The sequence below is a fragment of the Nematolebias whitei genome, chromosome 22 (assembly GCF_014905685.2).
Source record: "Nematolebias whitei isolate Nwh7 chromosome 22, NemWhi1, whole genome shotgun sequence".
NCBI lineage: Eukaryota > Metazoa > Chordata > Actinopteri > Cyprinodontiformes > Rivulidae > Nematolebias > Nematolebias whitei.
The window spans coordinates 11,871,329-11,892,953 of record NC_056519.1 but is presented as its reverse complement, the minus strand read 5'-3'; the positions used below and the strand labels follow the sequence as shown (position 1 = coordinate 11,892,953).

The 21,625-nt window shown below is 37.4% G+C and overlaps 2 protein-coding genes across 2 annotated transcripts in view; one reads left to right on the top strand and one right to left on the bottom strand.

Annotated features, from left to right (window-relative positions):
• Positions 1–21,625, top strand: part of cacna2d4a (calcium channel, voltage-dependent, alpha 2/delta subunit 4a) — a 104,758-nt gene that overhangs the window by 30,334 nt on the left and 52,799 nt on the right. The window lies entirely within an intron of this gene.
• Positions 5,262–11,477, bottom strand: lrtm2a (leucine-rich repeats and transmembrane domains 2a). The gene is made up of 6 exons (XM_037696089.1): positions 11,450–11,477; positions 10,495–10,721; positions 9,384–9,509; positions 8,105–8,193; positions 7,760–7,917; positions 5,262–6,091 (listed from the first exon to the last, which is right to left on the bottom strand). The coding sequence occupies exons 1-6, from the start codon at positions 11,475–11,477 to the stop codon at positions 5,574–5,576; spliced, it is 1,146 nt and encodes a 381-aa protein (XP_037552017.1). The 3' UTR covers positions 5,262–5,573.

Below are 21,625 nucleotides of genomic sequence, written 5' to 3'. Positions count from 1 at the left end.
CCTCTTATTTGGGTTTATATGCTACAAAAAATGTGTAACAGCTGTAAGAGCTGGTGACATATATTCAGTAACAGCCATATGCATAGCACTTTAACTTATATTAAATGAAAAGTGTTAAATGTTATTTATTAGCATTAGTCACCTGTGATGCTGTCTCACTTGTGGAGGCTTGTTCCAGGTTCCTAGCTGCAGTGTGGGATCCTCTGCACTCCTGTGCATGACACTCACACACACAGATTAATTTTGCTATCTATGTGGCCGTTCAGTTGACTTCCATTCATTTTTCATTAATTTCTGTAGCCTAACCCTGACCTTTTACCCTAAACTTAACCATTACCAGTACATACCTAACCCTAAACTTAACACATCCTCAATTCACACCTTAGTCCTAAACCTAACCCCTAACCCACCAACGGGACTTCTATGGGGCCCGGGCTTTGGACCCCATAAGAAGCAGTTGGTCCTCACAAAGTAGCATAAACAAGGACACACACACACATTTCATCATCTTCTCTACCCTGTTAAACTTACGCATGCATCTGTCTTTTCTTTGCCTCTCTCCAGCTTTGCTGTCAGATCTGCATCCTTTTCCTTCCCATCATTCTTTGTCTCTGACTTTCTCTGACTTTTTTTTTACTCTCCTTCCGCTGTCATGTCACTCACAAACTTTCTCTGCTTCTATTCCCTCCTGTTGTAAGAAGTTGAAGCTTTTTGTGCAGAGTAATATGAGAAATCCAAAAATAGTAGCTATGTGCTTGATTGCTGGTGAAGATTCTCAGTTGATTGGTTCTTCGACATTCATGTTTGGTATGTTTTTACTGCATGTGTGCACAGAAAAATCAGAATATCCTAAACTGAATCTGAATTATGCTTTGCATCTTTAAGCATTTATGCTGTAGATGACAGCATAAGGATATTTTTGGTCTAAATAGTCCATATATAATATATAGTCCAGCAAATATAAATGGGAACTGAGTGAATTTTCTCCTGGCCACAAGGTGGCAGCATTTACTTCAACACAACATTTAATTTTGCCAGGTCTTAACACCGTGAATGTCAAACCTTCATAATATTTTAGTGGCTGATTCTTATATCACTTCCTTTAATTTAAGGCTAAGAATTTAATCTGTCAAGGAATGATTCAAAAGTAGTGACTGTACAAGATGCTTGTGTTTATGAGGATCAACTATCCCAGTAGTCACATTGACAGATTGTATGCAAATATATTTAAAATGCTCCTTACCGAGAAGCTGAGGAGAAAAGAGCAATAAGTAGGTTTAATAAAGACGGTGACAAAAATAGGGAGAGGCTGAAGAGTGAAGCAGTGAATACAGATCAAGATGAGCTGGAAGTGGGGAAAGGGACACAATAGACCAAACAGAGCAAAGGGTAAAAAGAACAAGGTAAAAAGATTAAAAAAATGATGGGAGAGGAGGTGACAAGAAGACAGATTGAGACAAGATAAGTGAGAGTGGAAGGGGAAGCGGAGAGAAGATTAGAAATACAGAAAAGTGAGAGGAAATAAAGGGCTAAGGGACTCACAAAGAACTATTATCGTGACCATTTCATGCTCTCTTTTTCCTCCTACATCTTGTATTTTTGTCATTTTTCTTTCACTCGGAACATTTTTGTCCCCTATTTGCATTCAAGTGCTAAACTTCATGAGTGTCTTATGCCATTTTTACCCAACAGCTTTTTAAAACAGAGTTGTTATAGTGTTTTAATGGTCTGGACATACACATACAAGTGTGATATGTTTTTATTCAAACCGATGCATATAGACCAGAGAAATACTTCATCTTCATATCATTGTCATATTCACAATCGTCATAATAACACAACACACTATTGGTTTTTGGGCTGTGCAGTCATAAAGGCCCTCAGTCATTATGGCTGCTGCTGCTGCAGTATTTCTGTACCAAACTATAATTTATTAGTCTTTAAACACACACAGCACAGGCTATAGGAGGAGGACTGAGCTAGCTAAGATACTTAGCTACTGACATCACAAGCAGAACAGAGAGTGAGAGGACAGTGGTTCTAGATTCTTAGACAGAGTTTAGTTTCTGTTAATCACTGATCGCTGCCTTGAAGTCTCTGAAATTTTAGATGGGTTTGCATGTTGTGGCCAACAGGTGATCAAACATCCAGGCAGGATGGAGTGAATGGAGAAAAGTTTCAGGAGGGATTTGTAACAAGAGTGCTGGCAAAGATCAAAGGAAAAGTTTACAAGACAGTGGTGAGACCAGCTATGTTGTATGGTCTAGAGACAGAGACATTGACAAAAAGACAGGAGAAAGAACTGGAAGTGGCAGAAATGAAGATGTTGAGGTTCTCATCAGGAGTGACGAGGATGGATAAGATTAAGAATGAGATCATCAGAGCACAGGTTGAACAACTGGGAGATAAAGTTAGAGAGACCAGACTGAGATGGTTTGGACATGTCCAGAGGAGGGACAGTGGGTATATTGGTGGAAGGATGTTAGAAATGCAGCTGCAAGAAAAAAGCCAAAGAAGAGATAAATGGATGCAGTTAGAGAGGACATGGAGGTAGTTGGAGTGAGGACAGAGTGAGTTGGAGGAGGATGACTCACTGTGGTGACCCCTGAAGAGGGAAAATTCAAAAGAAGACGAAGCTCAAACATCTCATGAAGAAAAAAAAAAGTTTGTTTTTTTCTGTTCTATGCCTGCTTTGTAACAGCATTCAGTACTCATGAACGCATTATATGAATTGTGATTTTTTTTTTCATTATCTCCTTATGCAAAGATTAGTATTGTAGGAGAGATAAATGAAGGTAGAAGGGATGAATTTCTCTACTCAACATTTTATTTTACATATGACCTTAACTTGCTTCTGTTTGTTTTAAGTTCTAAATCAGACCTGGCCAAGTCACTGAAGAACAAACACAAATATGTTTTAATTTGATAAAACTTTGTCATCTAAAGTTACTTATAGCTCCTCCTGCTTCTCATGTTGTTTATATGGTGTAGCCAATAATTAAAGTTCAGAAGAGAACAGGTCAGTCAGACAATAACGTGTCACATTTAAGGAGCTTAAGACATCTTCCTCTGCAGTTAAGAGGTTTTAGAGCAGAGCAGAAGCACAGCAGAGAGGGATGGAGCTGCAGTTTGTGTGCTCATTAGTTTTCTCTGAAAAATAGACCAAATTTAGCTTTAACTACAGCTTAAACATATTTTCTTGTGTAGATATTGGGGGAAATGGTTACCAGAAAAAAGTATTAAGCAAAACAAATTAAGAATCCATCCAGAGGATCTGACTTAACCTTGTTGAGTTTTCTACCTGGATTATTGAGCGTGCATCCAAATATCTTTTTGATGAAAATATTTTGACATGCTTTACATCAGGACCAAAAAGGCCACGTCTGTCTTAATAAAAATAGCTTTTTTTTCTTTCTTGATAAATGTTACCATGTATTAGCAAATTCAACGATTTATTGCAAATAGATGATGGGGGTACGATGGGGTACACGGCGTAAAATAACACAAATGAACAAAAGACCGCGTAGGTACAAGCAAATTACTGAGTGGTTCATACGACGTTTATCAACACAAACTGAGATTTAGCCAGTATGAAAGAAAAATACTTATTTTTGAAATTATAAACCAGATTTAAATTAAAATTTCAGAGACGTTCCTCATTCTAAACTCTGTCTAACCTTCTTACATGAACTTTACCAAGCACCAAACATAAATAAGTGGAAACATCAGATAATTATTACAAAGACCAAAACTGAAAATAAAACATAGATTTCATTAACACAACAGACACGTACTTAATGACTTCATACAGGGAAACAAAAGTATCTTAAACAGGTTAAGGCTGCTGGGCCAACACTTTATATTAGACTAGCATAATATTTGTCTGTATTATACTCAGATATTAGAAACAAACTATTAATATAAGTTTATTTGAAGCCAATTTAACAAATTGAGAGGAAACTCAATTCAATGTGGGTGTGAAATATGCAATGAATGCTACTTAAATCTTCAGGGACATCTTCTGTGCACCAACAAATGTTGGAGTTTATATCAATCTTTCTGGTTATAAATTAGGATGCTAATGAAAACACTTTGTAAAACAATCTTTTTTATATAAATGTAATGCCTCTCAATAAATACAGAGTGAGCATTGTTTTAATAGACATACTTTACTTTTTGTTGGTACAACTTTCATTGCATATTGCCGACTTAAAAAAAAAGGTTTAGAAGTAAGTCTGGATGAGAGAGAGATAAAAATATAAGGTCGAGTTGGACGTCTTTAAGCAGTGCGATAAACCTTCCACAAAAAGTAACCAATATAAAGATGGATAGAAAAATAAAGGGATGAGGGGGTGGATAAAATAGCAGCTTTTTTCTTTAACCCCTTCCTGTATAATCCCTCTGGGCTTTTGGTCTGTCTTTGAAAGAAACAGAAGTGGAGGAGGAGGGAGAATGAGGTCAAGGGCTTTTTTGAAACTGGAGACTAAAGTGCAGGAGTATGACATTTGTAGTCCTTGACTGGAGACGGAGTCCGCTGAGATTGTTTGTCATGCCATTGTAGCAAACCTTCACCTGCAAGGGTGAATATAAAATATCCACTTTAAATTAAAGTCTGAGGTTCTTTCAGTCCTTGTGTCGGTGTCAACACTGACCCAGAAGCATAAATGTGTCACTTTTCCTTGGTGATAGAAAGCTTCGGATCTGTCCAGACGTCGATCGTAATCATTTTACAAGCATCAAATGAGTGAAAGCTTTTTCTCTGAAGAGTACACTGAAATCACATTGCAGGTAAATGCTACTGTATTCCTCTTTTCCTGCCTGGCGAGGATCAGTCTTAGTCCACAAATGATCAGTGTCAATGCACGTCCCATGCATTTTTATAGATCATCATTGATCCAGGTTTAAGATTATAAGTTGCAGCTTTTTTTCCCCATCAACTTCCCCCATTTCTAACATACTTCTTAACATCATCCTTGGGTCTCAAGAAGAGAATCAGACAATGGAGGGATTAAAATAAAGTTTCAAGCTGGAGTTCTAGATTTCTTGAGTGACCGCTGGCTTTGGAAATGGCACAGATTTGACTACTTGGTGAACATTGGTGCAATCAACACTACACATGCTATGAATCCCTGAATTTGCAGTCTACTAATACTGACTGAACATACAGCATGAGTGTTTTAGAACAACTTTAATGATATGTTTCTCACCAGCCAGAATAATGGCAAATTCAGCTGCAGTAGGTGGCTGGTAGGCGTCTTGGAGGGATGATCGGTAACAAATACTGCAAATAGAACGGGTCCAAAATTAAAGAGTAAATCAGGGTGCAGATAAGGTGCATGTGTGGAGGAAGTGTGTTAGAGTGAGGGACAGAGAAGGAGAAGGTTAAAAATAGAAAGAGGATTGAAAAAGTGATACCAAAAATGGGGAAAGAGGTGTCAGTGTGAGAGTCAGAGGAAGAGATACTATGTATAGAAAACAAGCTTTTCAGTTTCTCTCCTCTTTGAGCCCTTTTATTATCATTGCTTTCACACTTTGACATGCTAGACTTCCCTGTCCCATACTCTCTTTATGATTCAGGCCACAGAGGAGATTTGTTTATCCTCCCTGTCATCCCCATCAGCCTCTCCATCTCCCATTAACGGCTGTCTCTTCTTCAGCTCTCTCTGGTATTTGGCCATTAGAGAAGCATAGATGCAGCCATAAGCGGCGGCAGCAACCATCATGATGCAAACAATGCCGCACACCACACCAGCAATCACCACTGTGCCAATAGCGCGCCGCACGCTCACGGGCCGGTAGCGAGCACGGACACAGTCCGAAGGTGCTTCGCCACCTCCAATGCTCGAGGGGGAGTCGTCACCAGTGTTGCCACCGTTGTCAGAAACTGGTGTTGCCCCACTTGGGTTAAGAGCACTCCTGCTGCACGGAGGACCACCTCCTTGTCCAGAATGAGCACCCTCACCACCACCTCCTTCTCTGTTCTCATCCTCAAGCTGGAGGCAGTAGTTGAACATCTCCACGGGAACGCCACGAATGTCTCTCCCACGCAGATCCTTTGGTAGCGTGCACTCCACTGCATCCACTTTACCCCCTGAAGCAGAGAGAAGAGGTCATCAATAATCTGGCTTTTACCTGTAAAGCATCACTAATTAACAGACAGTGAGAAAAAAGTCTGAGAGCAGGTGGTTATCGTTCCAACCCTACCATGAGTCATCCATCATTTAACGTGCACACTATTTGCCGTGCTCTCTGCACTAAGTTTGAGATCACCTCAATAGGCCCTTGTCTAATTCATGAGATGACAAGCCTAGCTTCAGCACAGCTCTGGTGTGGAAAAGAGAAATGACTGACTTACTAATTCCCACCATCAATATGAGGGTGGGAGCAGGCTACATGCACTTCCAAACATAGTGTACATCAGTGTAGTCTACGTGATACTCAGGTATACGGAGTAAACCCACTAGAAAGCTTATGAATTTCAGTATACCCACTTAAATGTGTTTATGTTCAACATAATGTTTTTATGCTATTAGTGCTTAGTGTATATTTAGTTTGTTTTTCTTAGTTCACATCTTAGATGTTATTGTTTTTCTGTTACATTTTATTGTTGGATGTAACTGGGACCCTGTGTACATAATTTTGCTCCACCACATGTACCACATGAGGTGCAAATGACGATAAAGAATCTCTGACTCTGACTCTTAAAAGTGCCCAATGATACATGACATATCATTAGGCACGTGTCATGGATATGTGAAACGGCAGTTAAACGCTTTTGTAACAATCTATCGGTATGCAGCACTTTGCTTTGCTTTGATACTGTTTCATAACTTTTATAACATGTTTTTAATACAAAGCCAACTGTTGTACACATTTTGTTGTTCATTTATTCAAATATAAGCATCAGAGAAATTTGGAAATGTTCAATATGCTTAAAAATCTAAATAAATTGACAATTACATTGTACTAACCGATGTACTTGGTTTCTAAGCACGGGATACCCACTACAAAAATGTAGACTACACCACTGGTGTACTTCTCAAGGTCACATCCAAAACTATTGATCTGTGTCCTCAAATGGGTCAAGTAACAAAACCACTGGGATGAAGATGGAGTATAATAGAGAGACAGAATTAGAGAAGTGTGATTTAGCATTGAAATGCTTATATCTTTACATGTTACAAAACAAATCAAGTGTGCGCACAATGCTCCTAGCCTTTTACCAAGCCTTTTCTTACTTTCTTTAAGTGCATCATACGCTTCTTTAAACGACTACTGTCATGATTTCATGTTCAAGCATGAAAGGCCTCCTTGTAATTTCCTCGGCTGCTCTGATGATTATTAAATTATCACGTCTACCGTGTGTCAGTCTCCATCTGAAGAACCGAGGGAGAGTGGAGCAAAATGAGGCAGGAAAAAAAAAGAAGAGATGCTTCATTAGGGGTGCAGCTGAGGCCCCAGGCACTAAGGTGAATGTAGATTTTTACACACGAGGAGAAAGCAGAGAGCAGCTGTAGTTATCTGATTCACTAACAGCCTGCAGAGACACGTGGATATGGCACGCAGAACAACGATGAGCAGCGATAACAGTACAGTGCAGTCGTATTATATGGCTAGAAGGATGGGCATACCCTGCATCCAGACATGCCTGTTTCTAATAATTCTGTTGGGGTTTTTTTTATACACTACTTTTCCAACAATACTTTCTCTCTAATTCAAGTGGAACAGAAAGTCCTCGTAACATAAATCAAAAGTCCACCTCGATACAGCAGCCACTCCATCCAGTGTTTGAAGTCACGAAGGTTGCAGTCGCACTCCCAGGGGTTGTGTCCCAGTTCCAGGTGTTGCAGGTTGGCCAGCGGATTGAACGCTGCCCTCTCCAAACCATGAAGCCTATTACCCGCCAGTGAGAGCCACCTTGGAAAAATAAAAACACTTTAAGGTAATCAGGCATGTTTTGGAAAAAAACATGTCCAAATGAAAGACGTATCAGAATCGCATGAGAATAATTTATTGCTTTGTGTAACAGTAGCAGTAGGTGTCATTAGGAGGGGCGTTGGTAACAAATAATTGCATTAAAAAGTATTTTGGGGTGTATGTTCACCTGAGGCTCTGCAGCTCGTCCATTAGGCCTATTGGAACTGTGGATAGACCGTTCAATGACAAGTCCAGACTCTGGAGACCACCTAAACCCTGTAGAAACATCAAAACCAGATCTTTGTTTATATAGAACTGACATTTTTCCGACCCAACAGCTTTTCTGATTATCGTAAAGAGCTGCTACTGTAGCATCGTTTAATGGGCTAATCTTGTCTAATGTGTTTTCCAAAGTGAAGTCATTGTAACATAAGCTCATCTGATTGTCTCTAGTGGTGATAAAAGTGATAAGTGCTGAGCAAATGGTTTGTTACTAATTTATCTGTAGGGGGTAGTCCAGATGTGGGAGCTAAATTTGTTCAGCTTGGTTGTATGAAGCTGAAACTATGGCAGATTATGGCTTCTTTGTATATTTACAGAATGTTTTGTACTAACTGATTTGATATGGTCTTCTGTGCCTTTCGAAGGGGACATATAACATAAATTTACCTCAAAGGGTTAGCACAGTTAGGCCTGTCGCAATAAACAATAAATCAATCAAGCATGATAAATGAAAATTATCAACTTAATTTTTATTTATCAGCTTTATTGTTTCTTCGTGTCTCTCGCTTTCTACTGAAGACACCGGATGACAAAAAGCTAAACTCCGGTGCTCTTCACTGACCCCGCCCTTTCTCTTTTCTCATTTTAACTGTCCAAAATCGAGTTTTTGGGTCATTAAAAGCAGCTAAACTGAGAAGCTCAGCTACGAGCTAAGCTAACAGGCCAACCTCGGGGGGAAAACCTCCATCTTGTCGAAGCGCCAAAATTCACAGTTGAAACCCGTGCCTTTGTGTAAAAGTTGTTTTTCTCTGCAAAAAGAACCTGAGAACTTGTTTACTGATTTTTTATTTAACGCTTTGTGTGAAAAATGCTATGCTAAAGAGCTCAAACCGCACCGAGCATCTGCCATTTTGAGAACTGAAAAAAGGAAGAAGAGACAGCCCATGTCTTATCAAAAGGTCTCCCTCCCATTTTGCTTAAAGAGACGCTGCTCGCTCCCTCACTATCCATCCTTCAGTTCAAACAGTCTTATATCGCCATCCAGTAGTCAAAAAAGATACTACATGCAAAACAAATTAACATACATTTCTTTTTAATTTTGACAATAATTACTAATTATTGTCAAATTTCAAACAATACTATCGTTTATCGTAATAAATTCTGAGACAATTAATCGCCAAGCAAAATTTGTTATCATGACAGGCCTGAGCACAATATCAATAATTGTAATGTCCCATGCCTACCTGGAAGAGGTCTCTGTCCATGACTGTCAGTGAGTTGTTGTGTAGGGTCAGTCTTGTTAAGTTGGACATGTCTTTAAATAATCCAGCTGGTAAATTATCCAGGTAGTTATTGGAAAGGTCCAACTCCTGAAAGACATGAAAACATTACTACTTTCAGCATTTTTCTTTTCAAATAACTTGTGGAATATTATAATAAAATGGTGGAAAAGTCCACTCTACTGAGCTCAACTTTCCAGATATCAGACAGAATACTTAACATATCCAATTTATTCTCCAGCTTCTATCTGAGACGTCTTGTCTCCAATTAGGTTCCATTAGAAAGGGCATTTGATTTTTCAAATACAATCACCAGAGACCAATGTATCAAGCTGAGATTCAATAATCCACCATTTGACATTTAGTAGCTGCTGCCTATTTGAAATTTTCTTGTTGCAGCATGTAGCTTGACATTACCCTGGCTATCGCACAAGCTGTGTGCAATTTTCCAGGAAATTGGAAAGTCTGAATAATACTTTCAACTAAACCTCTAGTGGAGAATCTGCATTGTTGACTTGTTATGAAGCTGCTTTTAACTATTCAATTTTTAGGTTTAATTTGGTCTTCTTTTTTTCTGCTTATGTAGTATAGGCATTACTATGTCCTGAAGATGAGCAAAAAGAGCCTTACTGTAAAGCAATCTTTGCCAAACGTCTCATCCAGTCTGTTTAAAGGCTGTTTTTCATGTGAAGTTTTAAAAACTAATCGATATAGGGAGTTGATGTGCATTTTATACTAAAAAGTTTTTTTTTATTTTGTTTTTGTTTTTTTACAGTAACTTTCAAGGAAGCCTTAAACCATCTTGCATAAACAGTGAAAAGTGCCAATGTTTTGCATCGGGTTGATATTTTTTGGAAGTTAATTCTAGTTTAATGCTTTATTTTTTTTAAATACATCCTGTTTGTTTAACTGACCAGGCGGCTTCTACAGATGTTGAACTAGAAAACTTTACCTTTTCTGACCAATATTATCTACATTTTGAGCAATATTAAACCCACCAATGGTGCTACTTTTGTTGTTAATTTTAAAGTACAGTAAGAATATTTTCTTTAATGAAGAACAAAAGGCTGCAGACCTCCAAGGAGGAGAGGTTTGCAAAGGCCGAGGCTCCCAGCGAGGCGAGTTTGTTGTTGGTCAGCATCAAGGAGCGGCTCCCGGGAGGCAGAAGGTGCAAGGGAGGGAGGGAGGAGAGTCCGCGGTCCCCGCAGTCCACCACCTGGCTTTCTGAGGAGCAGAAACAGGATGGGGGGCACGAGGAGGCTGGTAACAGCAGTGCAGCCAGGAGGCTGAGGACACGGAAGACTGCAGGAAAGAATAGGAAATGAAATGAATTATTTACTTTTGCCTGTGAAACTTTATTTTGATGATTTGCACAGCAGATTGAAAACGGTGACAGTAATAGCCCTGTTTACCTCTGAAATTATTAATTAGAAGAGATTAAGCAGAATCATGAAGTAGCAATCTTAGAATGCAAAAACAGATTTATGTTGATTTTAGAAAGATTAAAAGAAATGACGCACAAAACGCAACTCAGCTGTTACAATACACCTTCTAGAGGTGGTTTTAAGTGCTTTTTCACTCCGACTTCACAGGAAACCTTTATTTTTTTAGGGATGCACGATATTGGATTTTTTGCTGATAATACAATATGCCGATATGTTAAAACTTATTTGGCTTATAACCAATACCATTTTTTTTCTTCCCTATATCTAGTTACATATCTTTCTCTGCTGTGGAATTAAAATATTACATTATTCTGCATGGTCTTTGTCAATTTGGACTGCTACCAAATGCAGATGCCAAAAAGGGGTCTGAAAATGATGTAACACTTCAACTTGGATTATGTTTAATATCAAATTTATTCATGACATTTACTCTCTCCAACACAATGACAACACTTGAACAGTGCAAATTTGTAAATGTTCACAAATCTAAACTCAACAGCGTGTGTGATGTCATAACGCTGTGCTGGCGCTGCAGGCATCCTTGTCACTGGGTTGTCGTACAAAAACAGCACCTTATGCCGATACCAATAATATCGGCCAATATCGATACCATGCCGATAATATTGTGCATCCCTAATTTTTTTTTGTTTTGTTATGATTTTTTTATTCTACTGAATGCAATTAAAATGTTTGATTTTATTTTTGTTACTACGTAGAAGAGAAAAAAATCGTGCAAGCTTTACAAAAATAAATAATATACTCACTGACAAAGGTGATAATAGTTTTTGCCCATGTTTGTGTGTGTGTGTGTGCTTGCCTCTTGCCTTAGCAAAAATATTTCTTAAATTATTTGGAAGAATTTTAAATAAACTTTCAAAAGGCAATCATTGGATGCACTTGTACAATTGCGATTTAAAAAAAAAAAGTCATCTCCATTTCACATTTCAGCCACAGCTAGACAACCTTAGCAGAAAAATGTCCCTAACTTGGCTGTTTTTACAGATATTGAGCTAAAATCTTGTGGTAATGGAATGGTATCAGCTCACTGTCATTTATTCGAGCTCTAAGCACCAACAAATCACTCAAGTTACTGCAAGAAATTGCAATTTTGCACAAAATTATTCACAATGATGAGTTCAAAGATAATAATAATAACAATAATAATAATAATGCATTTTATTTGTTAGCGCCTTTCAAGACACCCAAGGACACTTCACAACATTAAAAACACACAAAAAAACGCAAAATCCAACAATACAAAATGGCTTTAAACACACTAAACCAAGAAAAAAATAACAAAAAATTAAAGTGAGAAGGCTAACTTGATCAGATGAGTTTTGAGTTGTGATTTGAAGGTCTGAAGGGAGTCAATATTACAGATGTCTAGGGGAAGAGCGTTCCAGAGTTAGGGAGCAGAGTGAGAAAAGGTTCTGTGTCCCATGGTGCAAGGGGGAGAAGGTAGATGATGAAAAGAAAGGGCCCCAGGACAGAGCCTTGGGGCACACCTGAAGTGACGAGGGAGGAGTGAGATCTGAATGATTTAAGTTGGATGAACTGAGTGCGGCCCGAGAGATATGACTGAAATCAAGCGAGGGGTGTATGGGTGATGCCAGTGGATGAAAGTCTGCGGAGGAAGATGTGGGAGATAGTATCAAATGCCGCACAAAGATGATCTTAAACTCTGGTTTAAAGGCAGCAAGCATTATTCATTCCTTAAAGAAATGCTAAGACTTTAATTAGTAAAAAAAAACTTTGTGACTAACAGTCTGATTTTTTTGTTCTTTATTACCTTAGAACTTCTCTTATATGCCACATTCGAAAGGAAATCCCTTCTATATTATTATATTGTTATCGTTTTCCTATAATTTCCTCTCATATTATCTGTTTATTCCTTTGTTCACATCCAACTTATTTGTTTCGACAGTTTTATTTTATCCATTGATTTCTATTTTACTGCTCTGGTGTTATTTACTTCTATAAATCCTCTATATTCTTTTATTTTTCCATTTTTCTGTGCTCCTCTGTGCAAACACTCATCAGTCTTCACTCTGCAGCTCTCTCTCTCTCTCTCTCTAGACTTTCTTTATATCTCTCATCCTCTTTCCTCTCAAGTCTCCCAGCTCTGCTCTGCTCTGTATTCCCTCAGTGTCTCGTTACACTCTCTGACTTTGTTTTCAGCCAATGGCTTATCGGCACAACTTTATCTCTCTGTGTTTGTGTGAGTGGGCACACACTTGTGCAACTGTGTATGTGTGTGCGTGACGCTTCCACAAAGCGTGACAATAAGAAAACTACTCAGTCTGAACTACACACATATAGAGATGCCACTTTTAACTTCCTGATGATGAGCCTCTGCTCCAGCAGCAGATTTAATCATTTGCATCTATTTCCTAACTTGTCACGCTGTTTCCCTAGTTGTTGTATTTTCTACCTTCTGTTGGTGCATCTGTTCTTTGCTTTGCTCTTTTTTTTTTCTTCCATTATTTTCCCTCCTCTCATTATCAAGACTTTTACTTCCTTTCAGCAGTCAAATTGGCCGTCTGGCTCTGACATGATGAAACTCTGTGAAACAGCTCATTACTGACCTGTCCACACTTCATGTAATATGACAGATGGTGGCGTGGAAGTGAAAGAAGTAAAATAAATATTATAATATTGTGTAAAACCTCAGGAAAATACTTTCTTATTTTAAGACTTGTTTTAGAATTGGTGCCTTCCTAAAATCCTTTGTTAGCTTTTGGATATTTTAAGACCGCAGAAAATTCACAAAGAAACATATTTGCATCAGTCTTGAAGCCTTTTTGCTCAGTTTCTTCTCAGATCCCATCCACCCACAACCAGAACGCTTCATTTTCTTCATTCTAGACAGAAAAGTTTGGAAATTTTAGCTTTTGCACAAAGCATACAAATATTTTCCCTATTACTCTCTTTTGTCCCATCCCACAATATCATCCTAATTTAGTGAAAACAGCTTCATTATAAACTAGGAAAAAATGCACTTCCTGCAAAAATGAATTGTGAATGCATATTACAGAAGAGCTTGCTGAAAAATAGCTGAAATTAGCTAAAAAATATTCTGAAATGTAGCTGAAATAGATGAACAAGCCTAAATTAACAGAAGAAAGCGGAAAGAACACATTTTCTGATTTAGTTTTAAATATGCAGAAATGAGCACAAAAATTAGGGAATTGGCAAAAATAGATGAAATTAGTATAAAAAAAATAGCTGAAAAGTAGCTGAAAAGTTAGAAAAAAGCTCAACTATCAGAAGGAAGTGGAAAGAGCTTAAATGAGCTAAAAAAATTGGAATTAGTGGAAAAAGCTAAAATTAGCATAAAATAGGTAAATAGTAACTGAAATAGCAGAAAAAAACTGAAACTAGCATAAAAAAATCTGATAGAAGCATAACAAGCTGAAATTAGCATAAAAAAGTTAATTAGGTTGAACCTAGCAGAAATTACCACAAAAAACTTGAATTTATCTGAAAACGGATTAAATTAGCTAAAAAATTCTAAAAACGCTAGTTGAGAAGGTAAAACAAGCTAAAATTAGTAGTAGAAAATAGAAAAAATAAATTTTGTCCTATTAGGCTGAAAGAAGCAGAAAAGAACACAAAAAATTATAATTATCTGAAAAAAGCTTAAATTGGCAAAAGAACAGCTGAAAAGTATCTTAAAAAGCAGAAAGAAGCTGGAATGCAGAAGAAAGTGGAGAAAGCAAGTTTTTTGCTTAATTAGGCTGAAAAAGGTTGAAATGAGTGTAAAATGTGTGGAATTAGCTGAAAAAGCTAAAATTAGCCTAAAACAGCTAAATAGTAGCTGAAAAGGCAGAATTAAAAAAATAGCTTAAATGAGCATAACAAGCTGAAATTAGCAGAAAGAAGTTAGAAGAAGCACAAAAATGCTGTAATTAGCAGAAATAATCTGAAAGGAACCCAAAACAGCTGAAATTAGCTGAAAAAAAAAAGTTAACAGTAAATTTGGACCAGGAAGCTGAAAGAAGCCGAACCAGAACAAAATGTGAAAGGAGCAGTAAAAGGTTATAAACACATCTAAATACACTATATGCAGGATGTAAAATGAGCTCAATTCATTTTCTATGAGCAAAACAATTGCAGAAAAAGCTAAATATTTCAAAAAGCTAAAGTTGCACCAAAACCAAAAGTCATAACAAGATTGTCTTGAAAAGAGCTGAACGTTTTGATATTTGTTGAAATAGCACAGACAATTTGGAACGAGAAAGATGCTGAAAAACATATGGAAGAAAAATTGATCACAACATGTGAATTCTTCATAAACATTCACACAATAAGGGAAATATTACATTTTTAAATGCTTGGATGCACAAAACAAGTTTATAGAGCAATCTGGACTTTTTCATTCTCTCCAAATCAAATTATACCGATTCTGCTGCTTGTTCTTTTTGTTCGGCTGCAGATCTTTTGAACATTCATGAGCATTTTAAACTCCTTTCACGGCGGAACTGGTTCTTGTTTCTGGCTTATACTCCAAATGTTTTTCTGATCTAGCGCCGCTCCACGCAGCCAAACCAGAGGAATAATATTCTGCCACACAGTTCAGTCCAAATAAGCTTAAGTGGTTCTGCGCGGTTTGATTCTGTCCAAACATGCTTCTGAATCAATTTTTCACAAGAATTCCCAAACACATGCTGGACCAGTGGGGACATTTCAGGCGTACTTATGTGACAAGATGAGAGCCTCATTGCTCAGCCTCAGTTAACGTTCGTCTCAGAAAATATATATTAAAAATATAATTTTTTTATGTATTTAAGGACATTTTAAAAAGACTGTATTGTGCATAGATTATTTCCTAATCTCATGTTAATTATTTGATTTAAAAAAATCTTAATTTGACAAATCTCCAAGGTGGCATGTTTAGTAGAGAGATTGGATGCAGGAATGCAGACTAACACAAGTAGCTTAAAAATTACTTCTATTTTTTTTTTCAGCTTTTCCCTCACAGCAAGTCATCCTCCATCTCTGTCCTCTGCATCCTCTGTCCTCACTCCATCTACCTCCATGTCCTCTCTAACTGCATCCATATATCTTCTCTTTGTCTTTTTCCTGGCAGCTGCATTTCTAACATCCTTCTACCAATATACCCACTGTCCCTCCTCTGGACATGTCCAAACCATCTCAATCTGGCCTCTAACTTTATCTCCTAGAGCCTAAAAGCTAAAAGGTGTAATAATCAGAAAATAATACAAAACAAAAATCTGTCATGGCAGCTACAAAACAACAAACGTGGAGGAAAACGAGACAGGGCATGAAGCACAATGATCAACTGCAGAGAAGTGACGACTGAGAGACTATCTGGACCGGGGCTGATGAGGATATTAGAGACAAGTGGCTTAATGATAACGGAGAACAGGTGCACATGGAAGGACTGAGCAGCAGATGATGGAGGAAAGATATTGATGGTGAATAAAACACTGTGGCAAATGGAAAGTACAGAAAGTAAACATTACAAAGAATAAACAAGATAAATAAATAAACCAGTAAAGAAAGAAGCACAGATTCGGACACAGTTCAGGTGTTTGCACAAGAATGTTTGCACCATTCTTCTGTACAAAGGATAACGTGTTTGTGCTTGTGTTTGTTTTTCATGCGTTATAAAATTAGTTCATTAACACCTGGATGGATTTTAATAAAACACTCCAAAGCAATTATTAACATGCATCTACAGCTGATGGCATTTTGGGGTCAGTCCAATTCAAGATGGTAGTCACATAATCAACTTTAGCAAAGACAAAAAATGGTTATCCAACTTGTAAATATTTAGCTAAATTGTAGTGTACAAGTAGCTGAGAGCCATCCTCAACAGATACTCTAAGACCAAACACTGTTATAAAAGGCAGCAGGCTATATCCTTCAAGGAATTCAGGCTTTCCATTTAGTTTTGTTTATTTAAATGAAGTCCTCATTACAACCTAAACAAAATCATGTACATTTTTAGATGACCCTTGTTGTCTTGGTGGTGTTTGACTGCGTCTCCAAGGCGATGCCTTTTGACACTTCCAGGGCTTCATCTGTCTGTAAGTTTATATCCAGGGGCCTCTGGGTGACATTAGACCCAGCTATGATGTCATCCCCAGCAGCACTTCTGTTACCAATCGTCCAGTCGCATGTCATCGAGGCCCGAGCTGTTTTCCATGCGAGCGGCAGACGTTGCTATCTTGTTACGAGGACGACCAGCTGTCCTGCACGCAGCAGACGCACGGGCCTGTATTTCTTACCTCTTCAATGTTTTACACGGTGTTCCAAGTCTGACCTGAGTCTACCCTGCTGCTCTCACGGTGCAGAGTTCAAATTTGGACCTTATGACTCCCATTACTTTATACAATAGACTATACATACCCCAGTAATTTTAGAAACTCTGTTCCCAAGCCGTTTGTTTTCATCTGACTGTGGTCTTTTAATTTTTTTTTTACATTTTCACAACTTAAAAAAAAAATGTAAATAACCAAACATTCCTTGAAAAAAAAAAATAACGCACTCCTTGTAGTTTTAGTGAACAGCAAATATATCCCTCAATAATTAATTTAGTTTTGCTGCTAGAATATCTAAACTATAGGAATACTGTACAATAAGACAATTCATAAGCTTACAAAGAGTAGCTTTTGATTGTGGCATTAAATTGACAAGAAATGGAAAACTTTTGAATAAGCATATCCAAGCATTGTATGTGGATTCAATACTGTCGATTGATTATGGGCATTTATTCTTTGTGTGCAAGCAAAAAATAAATATATGATCAATCTGAAGAGAAGAAATAAAAAAGCATTCCTTGGAAGTAGCATTGCCCCTCTAAGTTTTAAACTGAGATCATCTTACAATGTGAAAAGACAGAGTTGAAGCTGTTTTAATCAAACCTTATGTCATGCAATATTGTTGGATAACAATGTTGAGGTTTGTGTTGTGAACGACAAACACACATGGACTCGGGCAAAAACATAATTGCTCTGCTTTCTCCTTTTGGTGATGGATGATATCTATAATTTACCAAATATTAGAAAACATTGTTGATCCTTATTATCTCAACATAATGTCTTTCATCATCAGCAGTGTTTGAATATTTTATTTTTATCCCTCTTGTAGTTTATGTCCTTCCTCCATCATAAAAATAAAATGGCCCTGCCAGTTTTTTGTGTGAACTGGACAAAATTACTGTATGTGCACTATTTTAACGTAAAAATATTTAAAACGATATTTACCAGATACATGCACAGATGACCACGTGTTTAATATTATGTAGGGTCCTGTTGTTGCTACTAACGCAACTCTGAGCTAACGTGGGTGATTGACTGCCATCACAATTGCCTCATTATGTCTGTACTGACATAACGTTTCCATAGCAACCATATTAAATGCAGAGGGTAGGGCAAAAGAGAGCGAAGTTTGTTGTTTGCATCCAATCCAGTGATTTAACCCACATTACCTCTTTCCTGTCACACACACAACCTTTCTCTTGCCCTTTTATTTTTTTTAAAGCACAGCTGTGCATAATCGCTTACAACACAAAGAAAGTCACGGTTGCAAATTGCACACTCCAAAACACAAACATGCACTAATAAATGTGCACTATTTAAGGCTAGGCAGAGATGTTTTGTAATGGGTTTAAATAAGCAGAAATTAGCCCCAAAATTAGGAAATTAGCTAAAAAGCTGAAATTGGCTAAAACTAGCTGAAAATATAGCTGAAAAGGCAGAGTGACGCTTAAACTACCTGAAAGAAGCGGAAGGAGCTGAAAGGAGCTCAAAATACATGGAATTAGCTGAAAAAGCTAAATTTAGCACAAAAACAGCTAAATAGTACCTGAATTAGCAGAAAAAGCTGAAACTAGCAGAAATAATCTGAAAGAGGCATAACAAGCTGAAATTAGTAGAAAGAAGTTAATTAGGCTGACAGTCCAGAAATTACCACAAAAATACTGAACTTATCTGAGCACAGCTGAAATTAGCTAAGGAATGCTAAAAAGTTAGCTGAAAAGGTAAAACAAGCTTAAATTAGCAGAAGAAAGTGAAGAGAGCACAATTTTTCCATATTAGGCTGAAAGAAGCAGACATGAGCACAAAACAGTGGCAATTATCTGGAAAGAGCTGAAATTAGCAAAAAATAAATAAACAGTAGCTTATAAAGCAGAAAAAAAGCTTAAATTACCAGAAGGAAGTGGAGAGAGCAGATTTTTGCTGAAAAAGTTGAAATGAGGACAATTAATGTGGAATTAGTTGAAAAAGCTAAAATTAGCATAAAATAGCTAAATAGTCGCTGAAATTGCAGAAAATGCTGAAACTTGCAGAAAATGCTGAAACTTGCAGAAATAAGCTGAAATCAGCAGAAAGAAGTTAGAAGAAGCACAAAAATGTTGTAGTTAGTGTAAACAATCAGAAAGGAGCACAAAACTGAAGAAAAAAAACAACTACAATTAGCTGAAATTAGCTGAAAAAAGTTTAAATTTGCACAAGGAAGCTGAAAGAAGCTGAACCAGAACAAAGGAGCAGTAAAATGTTGTAAACAGAGCTAAAGATTTGAAGGATGTAAAATGAGCTCAATTCATTTTCTATGAGGAAAAAAGTAGCAGAAAAGACTAACTATTTCAAAAAGCTAAAGTTGCAACAATACCAAAAGTCACAGCAGGACTTGTCTTGAAAGAGCTGAACGTTTTGATGTATGGTTTGTTGAAATAGCACAAAAAAATTGGAATGATAAATATGCTGAAAATGTACGGAAGAAAAATAGATCACAACAGTGTGAATGCTTCATAAACATTCACACAAATACTTGTTTTTATTCTGCCTACTCTTCTAGTGGTATAAACTCAAATTTCTCATTCTTGTCTTCATTTTTCTCTACTCCCCTCTCAGTTGATGCACGTCCTTTTATTCTCCTTTTTTAACCAAACTATGGCACTCACCTCCATCGTTCCTGTTCATTGTTTTGTAACTCGGTTATTTCACCTGTAATCAGTAACAACATAGAGCCATCTCCCACTCTGTGTAAAGTGACACTTGTTCAGACAACAGCGTGGCTAATGAGTGTTTAACACTGATTTGTGTTGCTGCATTATTAAGCAACACTGCAAGTAAGCCAAACAAAGCTGATAAAATATATGAACAGGGTAAACTTTTCTCATAAAGAACCATTTTAAGACATCCAACTGAGCATGTTTGGCTTTTTAAACCATTAATTTGATGGATATTGCCTAGCTTTTGAAGCAGCCGCTCCACAGGGCCTCAGTCCAAAATAAAAGACTTTTAGCTTTTGATGCCCTATCCACTTTGCTGTAACTAGACTTGAATAAATTCAACTGAGCTCTATGACAGGCCATAATGCATGCCCACCTATTCTTTAAGCATTAAAGACTCTATAACTTGAGTTATCCCTGCGATTTTCTGTGATTTGCCTCAAGTACTCTTTCCTTGCAGAAGTGCGGCTCTACAATTTAACTGAGTTGTAGATGATCAGCCTTGAGCTCAATCTATATGTGATCTGAACTGTTTGTGATTCAAAACATTACTCTTTCTAAAGTTACTTATGCAAATATCTGTTGGAATGTGACAATGTTTGTGTTTGTATTCTGGGAGATTATTGCTACTGCAAGGTGAAAGTAGAAGAGAAGTCGTAGGAAGAGATGTTTCTACAGGGCTTTGTGTGTCTGTAGTTTTCTGCATTTGTTGTGGCTCTTCAGAGCTGCAGTTTAAGGTCACGTCTGCAGCAAATCTGCATAAAAATAACACAACACAAGTTATTTTATCGCAAATATCCAAGCCACATCGAGGAAGTAGCTCAGGAGTGTAAGATGATGTCCTGTCTGTATGTGTGACAGAATAATGCATCATTAAAACAGATGCATATCGCCCTAATGCAAAGATGGAGGATTAATGTTTGTCTGTGCTGTTAAAATATCTCATGAATTATTTACTGGATTTTAATGTAACTTTCACTAACTAATCTACAACAGGCCTTTATTATTAAGTGTTAACATTATGAACCAATTTTTTTTTTTTTTTTTTTTTTTTGGGGGGATGTTAAATCAGTTTATTTAATCCCTTAAATGATGAAGCCTCTGTTGATTCATGTCTTTTGTAATAAAATTCAATAAAACAACTGAACATTGAATTTGCAGTACGCTCTGTGTAGCTGGCCTACAAGTGTCCAAGTTTAATATGTGAAGGCATCAGACTCTACATCAGACCTCATTCTGCACACAGATTATGTCAATATTTCAACAGAATTGAACCAGCTCCTTCGCACAGCTGATCACTTATTTCAAGTAAACTTTTCAAACCAATCCAGCGTTTACTTTTATTTTATTCCAGATTCTGGGTTAAAGATCAATTGACATGCAGCGAACAGCTCCTAGAGGCTATGTAATCCCTCTGCTAAGCACCCTAACCACTTTTCTACTGGCGTGACACAAAATCAAACTATTTTTCATCAGTTTACCAACCTGATAGCTGCAGCAAAACTGATTATCCTCTGCTGCTAGTTTACTGGCTGTGTTCCCAGACAGTTAGGGGATGTATACATGCTGTAATGGCTTTGTTCCAATTTGCTGCGCAACTCTCTTGCTCACAGGAATGCAATATAGCTGCACTTAGCATAACGCTAAGTCATTATTTGGCTCTTTTCCCAACCAAATTTTATAAAGCCAGTTTGAATTACTGTCCTGTTGAAAGCCTAATCTTAACTGCTTGTGTCGTTCACAGACCCCTCTGTTCATATATATATATATATATATAT